This window comes from Ochotona curzoniae, unplaced genomic scaffold (genome assembly GCF_017591425.1).
Source record: "Ochotona curzoniae isolate NIBS_2020 unplaced genomic scaffold, NIBS_Ocur_1.0 contig_3498, whole genome shotgun sequence".
In the NCBI taxonomy this organism is placed as follows: domain Eukaryota; kingdom Metazoa; phylum Chordata; class Mammalia; order Lagomorpha; family Ochotonidae; genus Ochotona; species Ochotona curzoniae.
This window is the reverse complement of record NW_024465885.1, coordinates 27170798-27188933: the sequence shown is the minus strand read 5'-3', so window position 1 is coordinate 27188933 and position 18136 is coordinate 27170798. Positions and strand designations below refer to the sequence as shown.

General features: G+C 38.7%; 1 protein-coding gene across 3 annotated transcripts in view; it reads left to right on the top strand.

The window, feature by feature from the left end:
• The window catches only part of ROBO2 (roundabout guidance receptor 2), a 576432-nt gene that overhangs the window by 47838 nt on the left and 510458 nt on the right, over positions 1-18136 (top strand). For all 3 annotated transcript variants that reach the window (XM_040980633.1, XM_040980632.1, XM_040980631.1), the window contains exon 2: positions 16518-16844. In XM_040980633.1, the coding sequence (XP_040836567.1) occupies positions 16518-16844 (327 nt within the window). The remainder of the gene's footprint in view (positions 1-16517; positions 16845-18136) is intronic.

The window sequence follows — 18136 nt, the reverse complement described above, 5'->3', positions numbered from 1 at the left end:
TAACTGACCTCTGAGAATCATGGACATTGCTGCATTATCTGTACAGGCTCCCACAGCACAAACGGAGGCCTCACATCAAAAGGTGAGGTGGTTATACTCTGCATGGCATTTTGATAGGACTACTTATGTCCTCTAAAATATACTGTTTATATCTGTGGGAAAACTGGGGGAAATGGTAAAGGAATGGCCACAATTCGCCCACACAGATCTGGAGCTGGATTGACACCCAGTCCACTGAGCCAGCCAGGATCTAGGGCTGGAACAGCGAGGTGCCCAACGAGATTGGTCGGGGGAAGCGTGGTTCCTCTTTGGACCAAAGGTGGGGACCACACCTGATAGAATAGTAACGTTACCTGCTCCAATTGATTCGGGATGAGGCTGAAATTTTCCTAAGGTCTGATTACTCAATACAATGCAGGGTGATGGCACAGAATTACTAATATTAACACTCACCTGGAAACATAATGAGCCACCTAATCGAATGTTTGTATTAGCATAAAGCGCAGCCCTCGGCATAACTTACAGTGGACAAGCCCAAGGCAGGGTCAATAACTCCCAGCAATAATATGCACCCCTTTTAATGCAGACCAGCTATGTCTGAGCACTGTGTCCCACCTTCCCTGGCGGAACTAAATCCCGGGCTGCAGCGGGCATGGGTTGAACTCCCATCTCTGGAGTTAACACTGCTCTGGTGGAGGCACAGAGGTCTAATCCTGCACTTCCTTTTGTTTGTTGGGCTGGGGGGGTCAACAGCTAATGTGTCTGGGGCATGACTTGAATTAGTTGTTGGAAAACCCCGTATATTTGAGGGCCCCAAGGCTTTGGGCCCCATGCCCCATTTTTTGGAGGCAGTGGGTTTCCAGCCATATTTCTCTGATCAACCAACACTCATCGCCCAGTGGTTTCCTTTGCCGCATCTTGGACACATACTGGGGGCTGTTCCCTCGGGACATTCCCTCTCGAAGTGCCCTCCTTCGCCACATCTATAACACTGTTTGGTCCATTTCTTTGTGGGGCCCCTTCCCCTCTAAGGCCTTGGGTAATGGTCGCAGCCATCACCTGGGCTTGAATGACAGATTCATTTATGTCCCAACAGACAATAAAATAGGTGGCGAGATCTTTACCCTTCCATGGCTTTATTGCCTCTTGGCACCATTTATTAGCCTGTTCGTAAGCTAACTGCTTTACCAAAGGCTCTACCTCCCCCAAAATTCTCGAGGCAGTTTGAATAAATCTAACTGCAAAATCAGCATATGGCTCATTGGCTCCTTGAATAACCTTGGAGTCTTCCCTGTAAACCCCTAGTGCCTGTACGTGTTTTCCATGCCTTAGTGGCAGCTGCACTTAGTTGAAGATACACCGCAGGAGGATATTGAAGTTGATTGGCTTGCCCTGTATAAGGGCCAGAACCAGTAAGCATTTCTAAGTTCCACTGGGGCTTCCTGCAGCAGCACTTTATGCCATGCAGCGTCTGAACAAAACTCTTGGTATGCCACCTTCCAACTTAAATACTGACCACCAGAAAGGATGGCACGAGCCAAATTCATCAGGGCTTAAATTTTGGGTGGCAAGGGTCTCCAATAATGTTATCGTAAAAGCGGCTTGGGGTCCATAGGAAATGACTGCCTCTTTTAGCTGTTTTATTATCTTAAAATCTATAGGCTGATAATATCTGTTGATTTTGGTCCTCTAGAACTGGAAACAGAGGAGGAAAACATAGCTGCCTTCCATCCCTGCGGGGCATTGGCACCGCAGGCACATGCCCCATGGCAGCATGACCGGATGGGGTTATAAGCCAGCAAGGGGGGGAGGGGGGGTGGACGGCGCTACTTGCAGCCTGGAAAAGTGCCATTCCAGCTCCTCCCCTGTAAGCTCCCTATTTTCACCATCACTTCCTTCCTCTGAATCTACTTGGGAGGCTCGACTTCCCCTTTCCGATAGATGATCCTCCCTAACCTGTCCAGCCTCCCTTCTCCCTCTTTGAGCTGTGCCCGCACCCCAGACCTCTGCGAGGTAACACATGTCCGGACTAGATTCCAGTTAGCTAGAGTCCCTGCGGGTAGAGGCCTTTGGTTATCGGCTCGCCTCAAATCGTCTCCCAGGTGTTCCCACTGAGGTAAATTAAGGAGACTCTTCTAAGAACCACGGACTCACCTGCTCTAAGGTCCTTAAAAATGCACGGGCAGTGGCCGATTCAAGGGAAGTGCCGTTTGCCTTTAGCAACCCCTTTAACGTCTCCTCCATGCGGCACGTGAAACCTCAGACCCCATCTGAGGGAGTAAGAAGGAGCACAATCCTGCCACCTCTCAGAAACAAAAAAAAACTCGCCTCTTCGGGCTGAACCCGCCTCTTTAGGGCTGAACCCGCCTCTTTAGGCTAAAGCCACTTTACCACCTCGAAGGCAAAAATAAAATAACTTTTAAACTTACTCTATACACTTATGCTGGCGCTGGCTGGGAACTCCCCATTCAGGCCACAGCTGTCACCGACCAGCAGCGACACTAAATAATGGGGCACACGCTTGAGGGTCTGGAAAAAACAGGAACCGCCACCGCAATAGGAACCCGAACTTTTATTGCCGAAAGCGGGCTGCTTATATACAGTTCTGCGCCAATCACTTCTCCCCATGGGTCCACTTGGCGCTACCTGATAGGTCAGTAGCAATGACATAATCACAGCGAGGGCAATTCCCCGTGACTTCCTGTTTGCTTACTGGCGGGACTAACTCCGCCTCCTGGCCCTGGGCCAGCCGCCATCTTGTGACGGCCTTTCATATGCATGGGAGGCGGCTCCCCACGCTCGACTGCGTTCCCAGACCGCAAGCAGGGAGCTGGGTGGGAAGCGGGGCCACAAGGATCAGAACCTGCAACCAATGGAATCCCGGTTCGTTCAAGGTGAGGACTTTAGCCTCTAGGCCACTGCACAGGGCCCGAAACTGTTACACTTTTAAAATCATAACAATACAATTGTTCGTCTAGAGAAATGGTCACTGTAGAACTGAGAGACAGATGTTAGTGGAGGCAGAGGGAAGAAACCACGGGAACACAGGCCTAAGCGGATGGCACAGAAATCAGGACTTAAACGATGCAAGTACGATTTTGAGCATTAAAAAAGTGAAGAGAAAAGCAGACGGTATCTGGAAAAAAGAGAAGTGAGGAAAACGGGAGAAGGAGGATGGTGAGGGATCCTCTGAGATAACTCTGAGGTAATGACTGGAAGATGCAGGCCCCTGGAACAAAACCTAGAGCTTTATGTAACTGTGGACACCAAACTGGAGTTTTGACTCTTGCTATCACACACATGATACCTGACACGTGTGGAGAAAATCAGCTTTCTCTGGAGAACACTGAAAAGCACAGGTGGAGGGAACACACAGAATTTTAAGACAAGATATATTGCAAATTATTTAAACTTTAAGTTCAAAAATAGTTTACTTAAATTCCAATGGGTTTTTGTTTTTTCCCCTTGAATTTATGAGGGAAATTTACAACAAAATTTAACTACTCACAACGTGCTTTTTTTGTTTGTTTGTTGTTGTTTTCTTTTTAGTGTGAGCAGCGATGTGGGTTGCTCCAAAATAAAAGTTAACCTGCAAACGTAGTCATCACTTTTCTGAATGAGAATACCTACATGAAGTATTAAGCAAACGTCATGGACTTGTTTATAATTTGTGCACTTTTCATTTTCTTCTTGATTTTCTTTTGGTGCTTGCTGATAATAGAAGTTGCCAGAATCTGATATATCCAAACCTTAAGTGAAAAAGCAGCTTGTTGTGTTGGAAGATGCCACCCTTTTCCATGCCACTGTTGCTGTGTTTCACAATTGTACTACTGCACATTTTTCTCCACCACACCACCCCGGCTTCACAGCATTTGCTAACCTTTTCTCATGAGCTAGAATAATGGTTGTGTATTTCAGTCTTTTCGCTTTGTGCCCAGAAAGCATTGCCTTTGGAGAGTGGCTGCAAGGAGGTAATTCCATGTCCACAAGGTAATAACCCAGGGAAACCTGGGAATGATCAGTTTTCATTTGATTCCCCAAGCTGATAAGGCTTCAAAGGAAATAGACTGAGTGAAAAGTAATGTTTTTTCATAGGTTTTCTAGAAACTGCAGATGTTTTGTGTGGGATCCAAGGAACTGATGTTCATATATTTTAGTGAAACATAATTCAAGCATAAAAAGAGCATTTTAAAACAGTTACAGCAAAAAAAAAAGCGCTCTTTTTTTCTCTTTACACACAGTCTTTGAACTGAAAACCACGCTCAGTGCTTTTGTAGCAGTAGTGATGTTATCTGTTGGTCATTTTACTCTGAAACAGAAGATATCTCCTGAAAGAAAATTTCAAGTTTTATTATAGTGCCCACTGTTACAAGATATCAGCAGACATTACCAACAGACAAAAATGAAGAAAAACTGGATCCCTGAAAGAAAACATGTAATGATTTAGGAAACTTATCATCCTTAATGCTAGAGTTATTTCTGCTTGCCATTGAAATGGAACCACCTGTTTGCTTAGCCTTGCGGGAGTCATATGAAAATCACTATGATTTGACAAATAACACTTAATAAAAAGTTTTCTTAAAAGCTTAAATTTATTACTTAAGTACAATGCATGAAATGAGAAAAAAAAATTCACTCACCATGTATCCAAAGGATCCTGCAGGTTGAGGAGCAGAATGTATTCAAAGCTGCTTGTAGTTGGTTTAACGTGGCCTTCATTTCAGCATAGTTTGTATTAGAACTCGTGTTTGCAATGGATTGTACTGAACATTTTACCCTTTCGCATGGGGTGAACATGAATGCAGGTTTAAATTGTGCATGTTTCTGCAGAAATACGATGCTGTTGTCCCCACTCAGTGTGGTCAAGTGTGAAAGCCTATTCACTCTGAGTGTGATAGTCAAAGAGCAGTAAGTACAGGTTATATTTAACCACCTTTAACCTTGCTCCCAGGGTACAAGCTTCAGAAATAAGTTCCAATGTAAAGAAAACTAAATCCAAAATGACTGTTCCTATCATGCAGGAGAAAACCCTTTGTTTTCATCTTTGTACACTCATCTATGGCTTGGGTTTTTCCTAGCTTCATTTTGATGATCACAATTTCATGAAATCATCACCCTGAGATTTCAAGAACAGCATGTTAGTTCAAAGGGAGATATATATTTTGTTGCGACTGCCTCTTGAAATTACTAGAATGAGTTAATTACTGTCAGTGTTCTCCTACATCTGTGCTCCTGTGATAACATTTAAATTGAATTGCATTATTGTGAGCTTCCTAGAGTTCATGTGATATATAACTAAATCTCATTTCAATATGTAATGCCAAAAAAATTAGAATATATGTATAAATATATGCTTTTCATTAATTTGCATGCCATGATTTCAAAATTTTTATTAGTAAATAACATGGCATTGAATAACTTATATCTTCTGTCTTTTTCAAAATATTTTTCGAAAGAGAAATTATTTACTAATTTGTAAAGGCAGTGTGATAGAGAATTTAGGAGAGAGAGAAAGAGAAATCTTGCATCTTCTGACTCCAAAAATATCTGCAACAGCCAACGTGGGACCAGGTTGAAGCCATTAGCTTCAAGCATCAGCCATTGCTTGATGAATCACAACACATGCCTGCATGTCATATATTTCTTTTTTTTTTTTCTTAAAGATTTATTTATTTATTGGAAAGTCAGATATACAGAGAGGAGGAGAGACAGAGAGGAAGATCTTTCATCCGGTGATTCACTCCCCAAGTGACTGCAATGGCTGATGCTATGCCAATCCAAAGCCAGGATCCAGGAACTTCTTCCGGGTCTCCCACATGGGTGCACGGTCCCAAGGCTTTGGGCTGTCCTGGACTGCTTTCCCAGGCCACAGGCAGGGAGCTGGATGGAAGTGGAGCTGCCGGGATTAGAACTGGCGCCCATATGGGATCCTGGCGCATTCAAGGCGAGGACTTTAGCTGCTAGGCCACGCCGCCAGGCCCTGCATGTCATGTATTTCAATAAAATATTTTAGAGGCGAGAAGCAAGTAATTAGACATCAATATTTCTATACTCCAATAAATATAATTTAGAATTCATTTCTTCAATATGTCTAGACAGTGATATTTTATATTAAAGCCATGTACATCTATTTTCTCATGAAAATATGATAGAAGCATTCTTTAATATGATGGGCTTTTGCGTTTATTTTTTGAGTGACATAAGTTGAGAGAGAGAGAACGAGACAGAAGTATTCTATATGTTGGATCACTCAAATACCAGCTATGACTGGGACTGGGAAATGCCAAGGCCAAGTGTTAGGATATGAACATGGGCTTCCCACATGGTGGCAGGAACCTAATTTATTGAGTTATCAGGAAACCCGAGTCAAGTGGCAGAGTCGGGGACTAAACCCATATACTCTGATATGGGACACAGACAATTTGTCATCTTGGATACTAGGCCAAACGTCTACTCTTGATTTACTTTTTTTTTTTTTTTTCTCAAAAGCTCTTGTGGCTTCATTTAGAGAGTAAAAAGTGACATGCTTATCCATGCAGCTGTGTTACATTGATTGAGCAATATATATTTCCATCAGTACAACTTAATACAGTGGATGACACAACTGACTAAGGTGCAGAGTTATGACAAAGCTAGACCCTCTGGGTAGGTACTTGACATTGTGATTAAGATGCTTGCATCCCGTCCTGGAGTGCTTGCCGATACATCCTATAATCTCAGCTATGCTTGCCATCAGAGTTTTATGCTAATGCAGAGTCAGCTAATACAGATACTAGGGGAGCTGCAGCTAACTGATGGCTTAAGTGATTGGATGATACTCATGGGAGCCCTGGACAGTTTCTGCCTTCTGGTGGCAGCCACACCCTAGCTGGCACAGGCATATGGAGAAAATAGTGGATGGAAGATCCCTGTCTGTCTTTGTATGTATTTCAAATAAATACAGTTTTTTAAAAAGGGAAGGGAAAGCTTAGTTCCTTCAAGAATGTAAAAGTACGTTGTGTCTTTTGGAATGACACCTGATTTGCTTTGCAGGAACTGGTAGCAGCAGAAAATCACAGTAAATAGATAATCAGGAACTGTAAATTGAATTAATCGCTGTTGCTTAAAATGGCCCATGTTTTGCAGAATGGCGGTTTGTTGTTTTCATTGAACCATGGATTCTTTTCAGTATAGTGCTAGAGCCTGTGCTAAAAAATATTTTACATGGACGCATGGCATAGTCGGTTAAGTCCCTGCGTGTGGCTTCGGCAACACATATGGGTGCTGGTTCATGTCTCAACTGCTCCACTTCCCATCTAGCTCTCTGCTTAAGGCCTGAAAAAGCACCATGGGATGGTTTAAGTCCTGAACCCATGTAGCAGACCCAGAGGACATGCCTGGCTCCTGGCTTCAGATCCAACCTGCTCTGGCTTTTGAGGCCATCAGGGGAGTGAACGATGTCAATAAAATCTCTCTTTCCACCCCTCCTTCCTTCTGCAACTCTGCTTTCTTATAAAAAATGATTTAAAAAAGGAATTATGCACTACAATAACATTAATAATAATAGCAAGCATTTACTGCATCTAATTTTGTGTTCAGCACGTGGGTAAATTTCATTTCCATTTGCCCAGTCGCATTAGTGAGTTGATGATTCTCCATTTTGTTGCAGAAGTCATGATGTGGAAAGGGTAAGAAGCTTGCATGAGTTCATACTTCTATCTCGCATTTGAGTAAGAGCAGTTTCAAGTTGTAGTCAGAAACCTTTTCCTAATGTATAATGTATAATAAGATATACCTTATCATTTCCCAGCAAAAATCCAGGCATGTATACATACACAATTTTGACTACCATATCTGAGGTATCATCCTTTCTGTCCTTTCCATAAAAAGGCGATCAATTTTTTAAAGAGCATGCTAATATAAAGATAGTGGAATAATGCTGAGAGAATGAAGTTGGGCCAACTTGTTTAACAGTTGACTGTTGATTGAAAGCGAACAAATCTAAATTCAGTTATTGTATGAATCACTTGCACATAATATAATAAATGCATATAGCATGTAACAGTTTAATTTGGTTCTTCCCTTAAGAGACTACTTGCTTTTTATCAAAATTTTCTATTCTACATTTTCAGTACCCTCAGTACACAAATAGCAAGAGAACTATGCCTGCAATTTTAACTAGAGCCATTGAAACTTAATTTAGTTTTATAATAAGACATTTTGAATTAGAGGAAAATATATCAAAGGTTCTAGGCAAATTTGTCAAAAGTTAAATGTTTAACACACTGCACATGTGTAAAAGTCTTAGTGCTGATGAAAATGGTATTTTCTAGACATTGACAAAGGTGTCTTCAGCATCTGCAGTTACTCCAATTAATGCTACTGCTGCACATTTTCAAAGTGTATGAATGCTGCTTTAGGGATAGAAGGGCAAATGTTATCATCCTCTTAGGAGTTTCTGTAAGTAGAATGCTGTTTTCAGGAGACTTAATTTTAGACCCCCACCAAGTAAGTATCAAATGATTTATAGAACATTAAGCAGTATCAAACAATTCCACGAGTTTAAGATTGTTGTGTAGCATGATGATCCGTATAACAAATGTAATTTTAGAACATATCAGTATATCATAAACATGGTAATAAGCAGAATTTCAAGGAATTGGTAGAGCTTGACTTTGTTTTGGGGAAGCAAATCTACATAACCCATGACAACCACTGATTTTGTGGCAAGTCACTCTGAAGAATGCCTTCCACCCTGTAGGACATAGCAAATTGGGTTAAAATAGTATTGGATGAATGTCCAGGCTTATGTATTCTCTCTTCACTAAATTGTTGTGAAATAAATTTAAATACAAGGAAATAAACTAGACATTTTGGTCTGAAAGTAGAGCTGGTCACGTGGTGCCCTAGTGGCTAAAGAAGTGTGTTAAATCATTGATGTTTGGAGGTGTGTTGATAACTACTGCTTCTATTAGCTGGAACAAAATCAATAGGAACAATCTTTTTTAAGGCATAGACTTTTATTTAAAGTATGACTATTAATCTAAAGGCTGAACCTTTTCAAAATTTACTCTGTGTTCACAAATTGCAGTTGCTATTTATTATTCTTTTTTTTTGAAATTATGCCCATTTATGTATCTTTGCTATGACATACAGTGAACTTTAAAGACTGTTGCAAAATAAAATGTGACAGCTAACTATCTACCTCACTTTCCTGATGAAGAAATACTACTATGAAAAGCTTAGTTTATTCAGTGTAAAATATAACAACATCCTTTCATTTGTTGCAACATGAGGGGAGCTGCAAGACATTATGTTAAATAAAATATGCCAGTTGAAAAAGGAGAGCTGTTACATAGTCTTACACATATTACCTGAGTGACTAGACTTTGCAATGATTCTTTGTATGATTCACAAAAACTTGAAGGAGTCTGAAGATTCTCAGAATAGAGAAATAAATGTTTGAGGAGGTGTAAGTGATCATTGCTCTGATTTGATCATTCATCTGCTGCTTTCCTGTGTCTCTCAGTCTCCAGGTACCCCTCTGCTGTTGTTCTGTCCTCTCCTGTTTTCTGGAATATGTCCTCTCTGTTTCATCCTGATTAAGTGTTTCTGTGTCCGTTTAAACGTGTCCTTACCCTATTCCACCACCTTGATTCTTCCTGATTTGATCATCCATTCCATATTCCATTCATACATGTATGGAATTATCAAGGTATGAGCTGGAAACATGTAAAATCATTATATGTCCATTTACATAAATAATAAAGGTCTTATAACTAATCTTAAAATCATTCAGAAAGACAAATAACTGAAAAGAGCAAAACATAACTAAGCTTACTACTTAGGACTTAACTAGTTTAGGATTTCAAGCTATGGGCACATAGGATGGATAACAGATTAGCCTAAGTCATCCAGAAAACAAGGCTTGGACCCACAGCTGTAACATTCCTGTGCAAAAACTGAGTCAAAATTTTCAATGCATCGATAATCTGCTTTTTGCCCTCACTTCTACGATGTCATTCTGGGCTGAATGTACTTTGTGTTCCTCCTTCTGAAAGCAGCCTTGTGTACCTTCATTTTATGTCTCCTGAACTTTGAAAACTAAATCCTAGGAACCTGTTGAGTGTTGTGTTTCACAAATGGGAAGATTTCAGAATCAGGTCTATAAATTTGACAAGAGCCCTCTTTTATCTATGCTAATCCCCTTTCATAATCTTAACTTTTTGGACTTAAGACATGGAAAAAATCTTTTACAGTTTATAATAAGTAGTATTTCTACATCTTAATTGTAATGTAATTTCTAATTTGAACTTTTATGATGCTGCCGTCTTTCCTGAAAGTATGGGGATTTTATAGGCTTATCTGAGTCATTAGCAAATGAGATAAACTCCTGAGGGAGTTTCAGTGATATTCAAAGGCTTTCAAATGTTGACCTTCTCACTCTACCTAGTCACATTGTAAAGCTCCAGCAAACCCCCAAAAGTTGTGTCATAGCCTTTTTCTACTCTTCCTTTGTTATAGGTACATGTCATGAAAAATTCAGTGATAGCAAGCTTATAAGGAGAAACTTGGTGTAATGATATGTACATCTTTAATTCTGTTTCATTATAAATTATGGTAGCTTACTGATTCACATGGACGGCATTGCGGATGCCTCAAGATAGGTTGATTCATTGGAGGAAATTCTGAGTACAGTTTATTATGACTTAAGGGAAAGAAGTAATAGCTTTACTTATTACCTAAGTCAGTTAGAAGCTTTAGCATCTAGGTAAATGTATTTAGTAAAAGATCAAACAAGAATGTTCCTCAGAAAAGGGAAACTCTTGGCAATGTGATTGGAGTTTTACCAGTTCCATTTTGGAAAACATGTTTGCTCTGGTTTACAGAAGTGAAAAAAAAGAAGATAAACAGAATATTTATTACTTCTCGTGACAAGTAATGACTTGTCTTTCTAAATGATGCATTTTAATCTTGTATCCAAACTGGTAATGTATGTTATTTCATTCATACTTGGTTCAAGAAAGATTCCTAATAGTATATTGATAATCTAGACAAATAACAACGGATATTCTTTCTGAGTGCCACATTATTTTCTTCTTACTGTGCCATGTTAGGCAGTGTTCCTCTTCATCTGTGCCTCTGTGCATTTAAAACTAACATACAATCATGTGTCCAATCACACTCAGAACTGGAGCAACCAGAGAGAACGTTCTGTAACTAACTTTACTGAGATAACTTTGCAGAGCCCTTTCATTAACATCTCTATTATGTGATGTACTGGGACATGCTACTCTGTGCACTTTTGAGAAATGAAAGCAGACAGTGTATAGAGCTCTTGCTGAAGGCAGTGGATTTGACATTTTGTCTCTAATTTGCTAAGAAATTCTAATTTTTCAGAAAAATTTAAAGAATTACTTAAAACGCATTGCTTGGCTTGTGGAGAAAGTAATAGTTTGTGGGGCTATTTTGTAAATGAAAGGTAAATCTTAATTTAAGGAAATACTACAATCTGATAGAGGAGGAATATTTCACTTTGAAACACAGGAATTGAAACCGACCAGTGTTTTTCAAGTTTCTTTTCCCATGTTAACTATGTTATGAAACGGAAGTAATTTCATGAAAAAAAAGCACACTTCTGTGACCCTCAATGTCAATGAGTGCTTATTAGCCCAATAAAACAGAATTTACCTACATTTGTGTATCATGACATATACTGAAAATTAAAAAAAAATGTGAAGAGAAATTGAACTATCTGGCATTGCAACAATTAAAAATTTTTATCCAAAATCATAACAGAGTTACTGTTTGAGGATTTCTGAGAGGCAGAAATAGTCCTTCATGTAAATTTGGGTGCTTAGAACATTACTCGAAGATATATCTGTATCCAGCTGACTAATTTGATGTTGCTCTGGAATGCATACCTCTAGCCAAGTCCAAGTGTGTGATCTCTGGAGAAGCATGCTAACATTCAGTTCTTTAGACAGTTTCTTTGGGAATTGAGGGGGCATCCTGCTCCCCATGGAAACCACGAATATGTGCTTCCAAAAAAGATCTTAGTGTTTTAGCAACATGGATACTAAGATTTGAATAATGTGCACAAGATTAACATGGTTGAGGCATTGATGAAATGAATTTGTGTTGTTTATTTTTTTCAAAAATAATTGTTCAAAGATGCAGGTAGTCTGAGACACAGGGAAGAAGTCTTGTCTTTAAGTTACACCTAGTGGCATTCATCTAATTTGTTTCAGCATCAGCATTAGGGGTTCAAGTTAGCTTAGATTCAATGTGTAGTATCTTGTTGCTTTTCTGATTGTTTATAAATAAGTATACAATATTCTGTATTAAAGGTCTTGCATTCTAATTCTACCTTCAATTATGGCAAAGTCATGTGATTATTTCATATCCTACTTTATTAGTCAAAACAATAATGTTATCGTTAGTATGCCTTAATTTCCATTATCTTTCCTTTAAAATGGCTAAAAAAAATGGAATCAGACTTATTTAATTGAAACTTGACTAGTGCTTAATAACTGTATGTAAAATGGTGCCAGAATTTTTGTTTTATTTATTTACAGTGGTGTGCTTTTATTTATAAATTTTAATTTGTAAGTTTCATTATAGCATTACTATCGCTGGCAAACAAAGTTAGAATTCTACTTACTCTGATACATAGCTCTATCTGTTCTTATCGGGTCCTTGAATATTTCTCACTATATGTGTGATACGAATATTACCATTTTTACTAGAGATGGTGTAGAAAAAATTTTTGTGATCTTATGGAAAAGTTCTCTAAGTATCAAGTTTTTTATGTGAAATTTTTTATAGCAAAGATTTCAAGCTTTGTAATCCCCTTTTAAGCCCTTTTAAATCTCTTTTCCTTCTCTGTCTTCCTCTGAATACTTGTTTTTCTACTTTCCTCCCTTTGTCTGTTTTTCCTCCTCCCTTTACTCTTAAAATATTTAAGCATAAAGATAGATTAAATAAATTAAACAAAAGGATGTATTAAATACAAAAATATCTATAAATACAAAACATAAATATGAATATGCACATATATAAGTAAGTAAAAGTATTCTCAGCTCAAGTGTAGGCAAAAAGTAGTTAGACTAGTGGCATGCCTCTCAGAAATCCAGCATGCTCACACATTGCTGGTAGAGACTGGAACTTGTTGAAAATACATGTGGAGACGCACAGTTCTTGAGGTGGACCCCAGGTCATGTTTGTCTGTCTTTCGGTAATGCCTGCGATGTAAATTACTAGCCGTTTCTTAAATATCAAAACTTTTCAGGCTTAGTGATTTCAGGTCACTTTGTGTGATGGACGGCTCTATTTAAAGGCTTGGATTTGCAATCCCCTAATGAATTCTGCAACAGCTCAGCTTTGTTTTTTGACAAAACAGTGGAATTGTTTTGACCTATAATTTAGAATTCCAGTGGTAGCCCCCCTGCACACTTTCCTCCGTCTCCCTCAGCAGTAGCCCTTACAATTTTAAAGGCATAAGAAACCCAATTCCCCTCTCTCATGCACCTTCTCTCCTACACGAAATATAAATGTCAAAGATTTTATAAACTTACACAAGGTTGTCTGTTGGCTCCCAACCTAATAATTATTGTGTAATATCTAAATTTAAGTGGTTTCAAAATTTGTTCCCATGTTTTCAATGCATTTTAAAATTTAGGTTGTGGCTATATTTTTGAATAAATACATATATATGTGTTTGTGTCTTTTCTGACTGGCAGGATTTTTCAGTTATATTTTACGTGTTAGTTATTATATGCCTGATGCATACATTTACAGATCTGATGATAGACATGAAAACAGGAACCTAATTGCTTGGAATGAACAATTTCAACTTGCATGTGATGTATTTTTCTTTATTACTTGCTAAAATTTGCTTTAGTGAGATACAATTTATAATACAAAATTAACCCATTTAAAATAGACACTATGTTTATTGAGTCAATAGAGCCATGTTGTCGTCACTGTGATCCATTTTAGGATGTTTTCATCACTCCCTCGAGATGTTACATATGTGTTAGCAATAACTCAAAATTGATTTTTCTCTTTCCACCCTACTCTTGTTTTTGTAACTACTTATCTATTTATATCTCTGTAGAGTTTCCAATTCTGGGCATTTAATACAAATTGAATCACACAATATATGACATTCAATATCTAGCTTTTTTTTGTTTTGTTTTTTATATTCTTTCATGTTGTTGAATATTAGCATTTTATTCCTTTTTATTAGTGAGTAATATTCCAGTATACAGATACATCATGTTTCAATGACCTTTATTACATTTTATTCAGTAGATGGAATTTTCCCCTAGTTTTCTGAACATTGTGGTAACATTGCTATAAATGTTCTTGTTTAATGTTTGTATGAATATATGACTTAATTTCTCTTGTATGTAATAGGGAAATTGCTGGATCATATGATAAGTAACTTTTGAGAAAGTTCCACATCCATGCCAAAGTGGCTGTCCAGAATTCTGTAAAGGTTTTCATTTTTTCACATTCCTGACAGTATATGTCATTGTATATAATTTTTATTATAGTCATTCCAGTAAAGTGAAGCTCTGAGCATTGGTGTAAATTTTTTTTTTTTAAGATTTATTTACTTTTATTACAAAGCCAGATATACAGAGAGAAGGAGAGGCAGAGAAAATTTTCAGTCTGATGATTCACTCCCCAAGTGAGTGCAATGGCCCGTCCTGTGCTGATCCGGAGCCAGGAGACAGGAACTTCCTCCAGGTCTCCCATGTGGGTGCAGGGTCCCAAGACCTTGGGCTGTCCTAAACTGCTTTCCCAGGCCATAAGCAGGGAGCTGGATGGGAAGTGGAGCTTCTGGAATTAGAACTGGCACTCATATTGGATCCTGGTGCATTCAGGGCAAGGACTTTTAACTACGAGGCCATGCTGCCGGGCCCTGGTGTGAATTTTGATGGACAGTTCTTTAATAGTTAATGATACTGAGCATTTTAATATTTTTTCTGATTTATTTGAGAGGGAGAGAGAGACTGAGACAAACACAGATCTTACATTTTCTGGTTTACTGTCCTACATGTCTACAACATCTGAAAATGGAGTGGTCAAGTCAAGCCAGGTCTTCCATGTAGGTGGCTGGGGCAAAACTACGTAAGCCATCACCTGCTGCCTCTCAGGGAGTACGCTAGCAGGAAGCTGGAAGTGGAAACCCGCATGTGAACCCAAGCACTGTGATGTGGGATGGATCCTTCCTATGAGCACCTTGCTAAATTTTCATCCTGACATTGAGCATCTTTTAATGTGTTTCTAGCTGTTTATCTAACTTCTTTGTCCATTAAAACACTTTGCCCATTGAAAGATGTGTATTTAGTTGTTATGATATTTTTTATATTTAACTTTTATTTTTCAATATATAATTCTGTAGGCTCAGTGCTTTCCTCTCCCAAGTTATGAATTCTTTTTTAAAGATTTATGTGTTTATATTGCAAAGGCAGATATGCAGAGAGGAGGAGAGACAGAGAGAAAGATCTTCCACCTTATGATTCACTCCTCAAGTGGCGATAATGGTAGGAGCTGAGCCGATCTAAAGCCAGGAGCCAGGAGCCAGGAGCCAGGAGCCTCTTCCTGGTCTCCAACATGTGTGCAGGGTCTCAAGGCTTTGGGACATCCTTGACTGCTGTCCCAGGCCACAAGCAGTGAGAGCTGGGTGGGAAATGGGGTCACCGCAACATGTATGGGCACCTACATGAAATCCTGGTATATGCAGAGCAAAGACTTTACCCGATAGGTTACTGCACCAGGCACCAAGTTACAAATTTTTAAAGTATCAGATTGCATTAAAACATTTATGGAAAATGAAATGTTTAAAATCCATGTATTTGGGGGGTAGTGTTTATTATTATGAGTTATTTGAAACCTGATGCCCCGATTACAAAAGAATCTGGCCTGAAATATGCTTACCTTTCAGTTTCATTTTCCATGAACTTCTTTTTTTGACCTACCATAAAATATTGTATAATTGGCTAAATTATCAAAATGCTTATTAGGTATGCTTTTTTTTTTTAAAGTTGATTTCAATATACCTACAGAGCAGAGAGGGAGAGGGGTAGACATACCTTCCATCTGCTGGCTCCACGAGGCATCAGCTGGAAGCTGGCTTGAAAGTAGAGTAGCACTTGAAGAGGCACTCTAAAATGGTGCGTGAGCAGAGCAAATGATTTAAACCAAAATGCTGCTTCCTAAATCTTACTGCTAATTTGTTTACAGAATTTGCATTTTTTCCTTTTCATCTTTTATGTTGCTCAGTTATGATTCATGGAACATGATAGTATCATGAGAATGGTCATATTTATGTACTGCTCCTTTGTATCATTTCATAGAGAAATTGGGATGAGTTATGGGGTACACTAGGAACAAGAGTAAAATGTAAATATATTACTAGAAGTCAAATAAATAAAACTTTCCATTCATTATTAAACCTTATTTGAAACCTAAGGTATAGCTGAGGCCCGGTCACAGCTTGTCTTTTATTCTGTCCTGTCCTATAGGATCTCGTCTGCGTCAGGAGGACTTTCCCCCACGGATTGTGGAGCACCCTTCGGATGTTATCGTTTCCAAGGGCGAACCCACCACTCTGAACTGTAAGGCCGAGGGCCGGCCGACGCCCACCATTGAGTGGTACAAGGATGGGGAGCGGGTGGAGACGGACAAAGATGACCCCCGTTCCCACAGGATGCTTCTGCCCAGCGGATCCTTATTCTTCCTGCGCATTGTGCACGGACGCAGAAGTAAACCCGATGAAGGAAGCTACGTTTGTGTGGCAAGGAATTATCTAGGAGAAGCAGTGAGTCGAAATGCATCCCTGGAAGTGGCATGTAAGTCGAAGCCCCGTTTCCACACTCACTTGTATTTAGTTTTCATAGGCTTTTGTTCACTCTCAAACGTACTTGATATGCAAAGAATAAAACAACATGCTACCTGATTTCACTTTGCCCTTTCAGAAGAAATCTGATCTAAGTAAGGTCAAGTTAGGTGTTGCAGCAAATAAGTTTGTCTTAAAGGAATGTGGAGATTATGTCAGGTTAAAAATAGAATGGCAATTATGCTGTTCATATTTGAAATGTGAATTATTAATGAGAAATATAATAAAGTATTAAAGTTCGGTAAATGAAGATGAATGAAAAGAATTTGTGGCACACCATCAAATACAAGGGGCAAATTCAATGTTGTGCCTGTTTCTGATACCTATTTGGCTGTAAGTAATAATATGTGACGTTTGTAGGTTTGTGTATGGTTGTGTAAAAACACACACATGTATGTGTACATAACTGCAGATATACAATACATATATGTGTGCATATATATTATTAGTATATCTTATGCCAGACAGCTTTAAAAAGAACCTGTTATATTTTTGTTTAGATCATTGTAGTTATTACTTCCCACATAAATTACTTCTAGCACGTAATTTTAGCCTAGATGGGAAGTGTTGACTGCATAAGCAGCGGTAGCAATAGCAACTATAGTTTTTTTTTTCCTGTCTTTTGCTTTGTTTGGTGGTAAAATTCATCAGAGAAAAGGTCTGCTTTCTTAGGGAACAGAATGTTGGTGCTAAGGAATCCGCAGTAGCTAAAGCTTTGCCCTGGTTTTTGTGTTTTTGTTTATTCATTGGAATGATAAATCCGGATATCAGTATATTGCATCTGATTGAACTGTGGCTCTGGAACTTCAAGAATTATTTTTAGAACAATTATGAAAGTAGAAAACTTTTTTCTGGTGGATAGGTGAAGATATTGGATAACTATCATGCGATTGTAAGAATTTAAGTTACCTATTTTGAGCATAGATTCTTCCCAAAGTGAAATGGTAGACCTAGTGAACAATTTGAGGCCTCAGTTATGCCTGAAAGCAGATCTAGTTTTCAACTTTCTTGTTGTAAAATAGGTCTTCATAGGGAATGTGTTGAATATCAAGATAACTGGGACTTATTTTAATGGCTGGAAGAGAAAGTAATCAATGATAGCTCATGATCTCTAGTCATCAATTAAAGTTGATACTTACCACATGTTAAGTCATACTAAGTTACAAAACTTTGTGGATGTGTATGAGAATCCTCAACAACACACCATTGTCATGCCCAAAATATTCTTTTTCAAACAAAATTTTA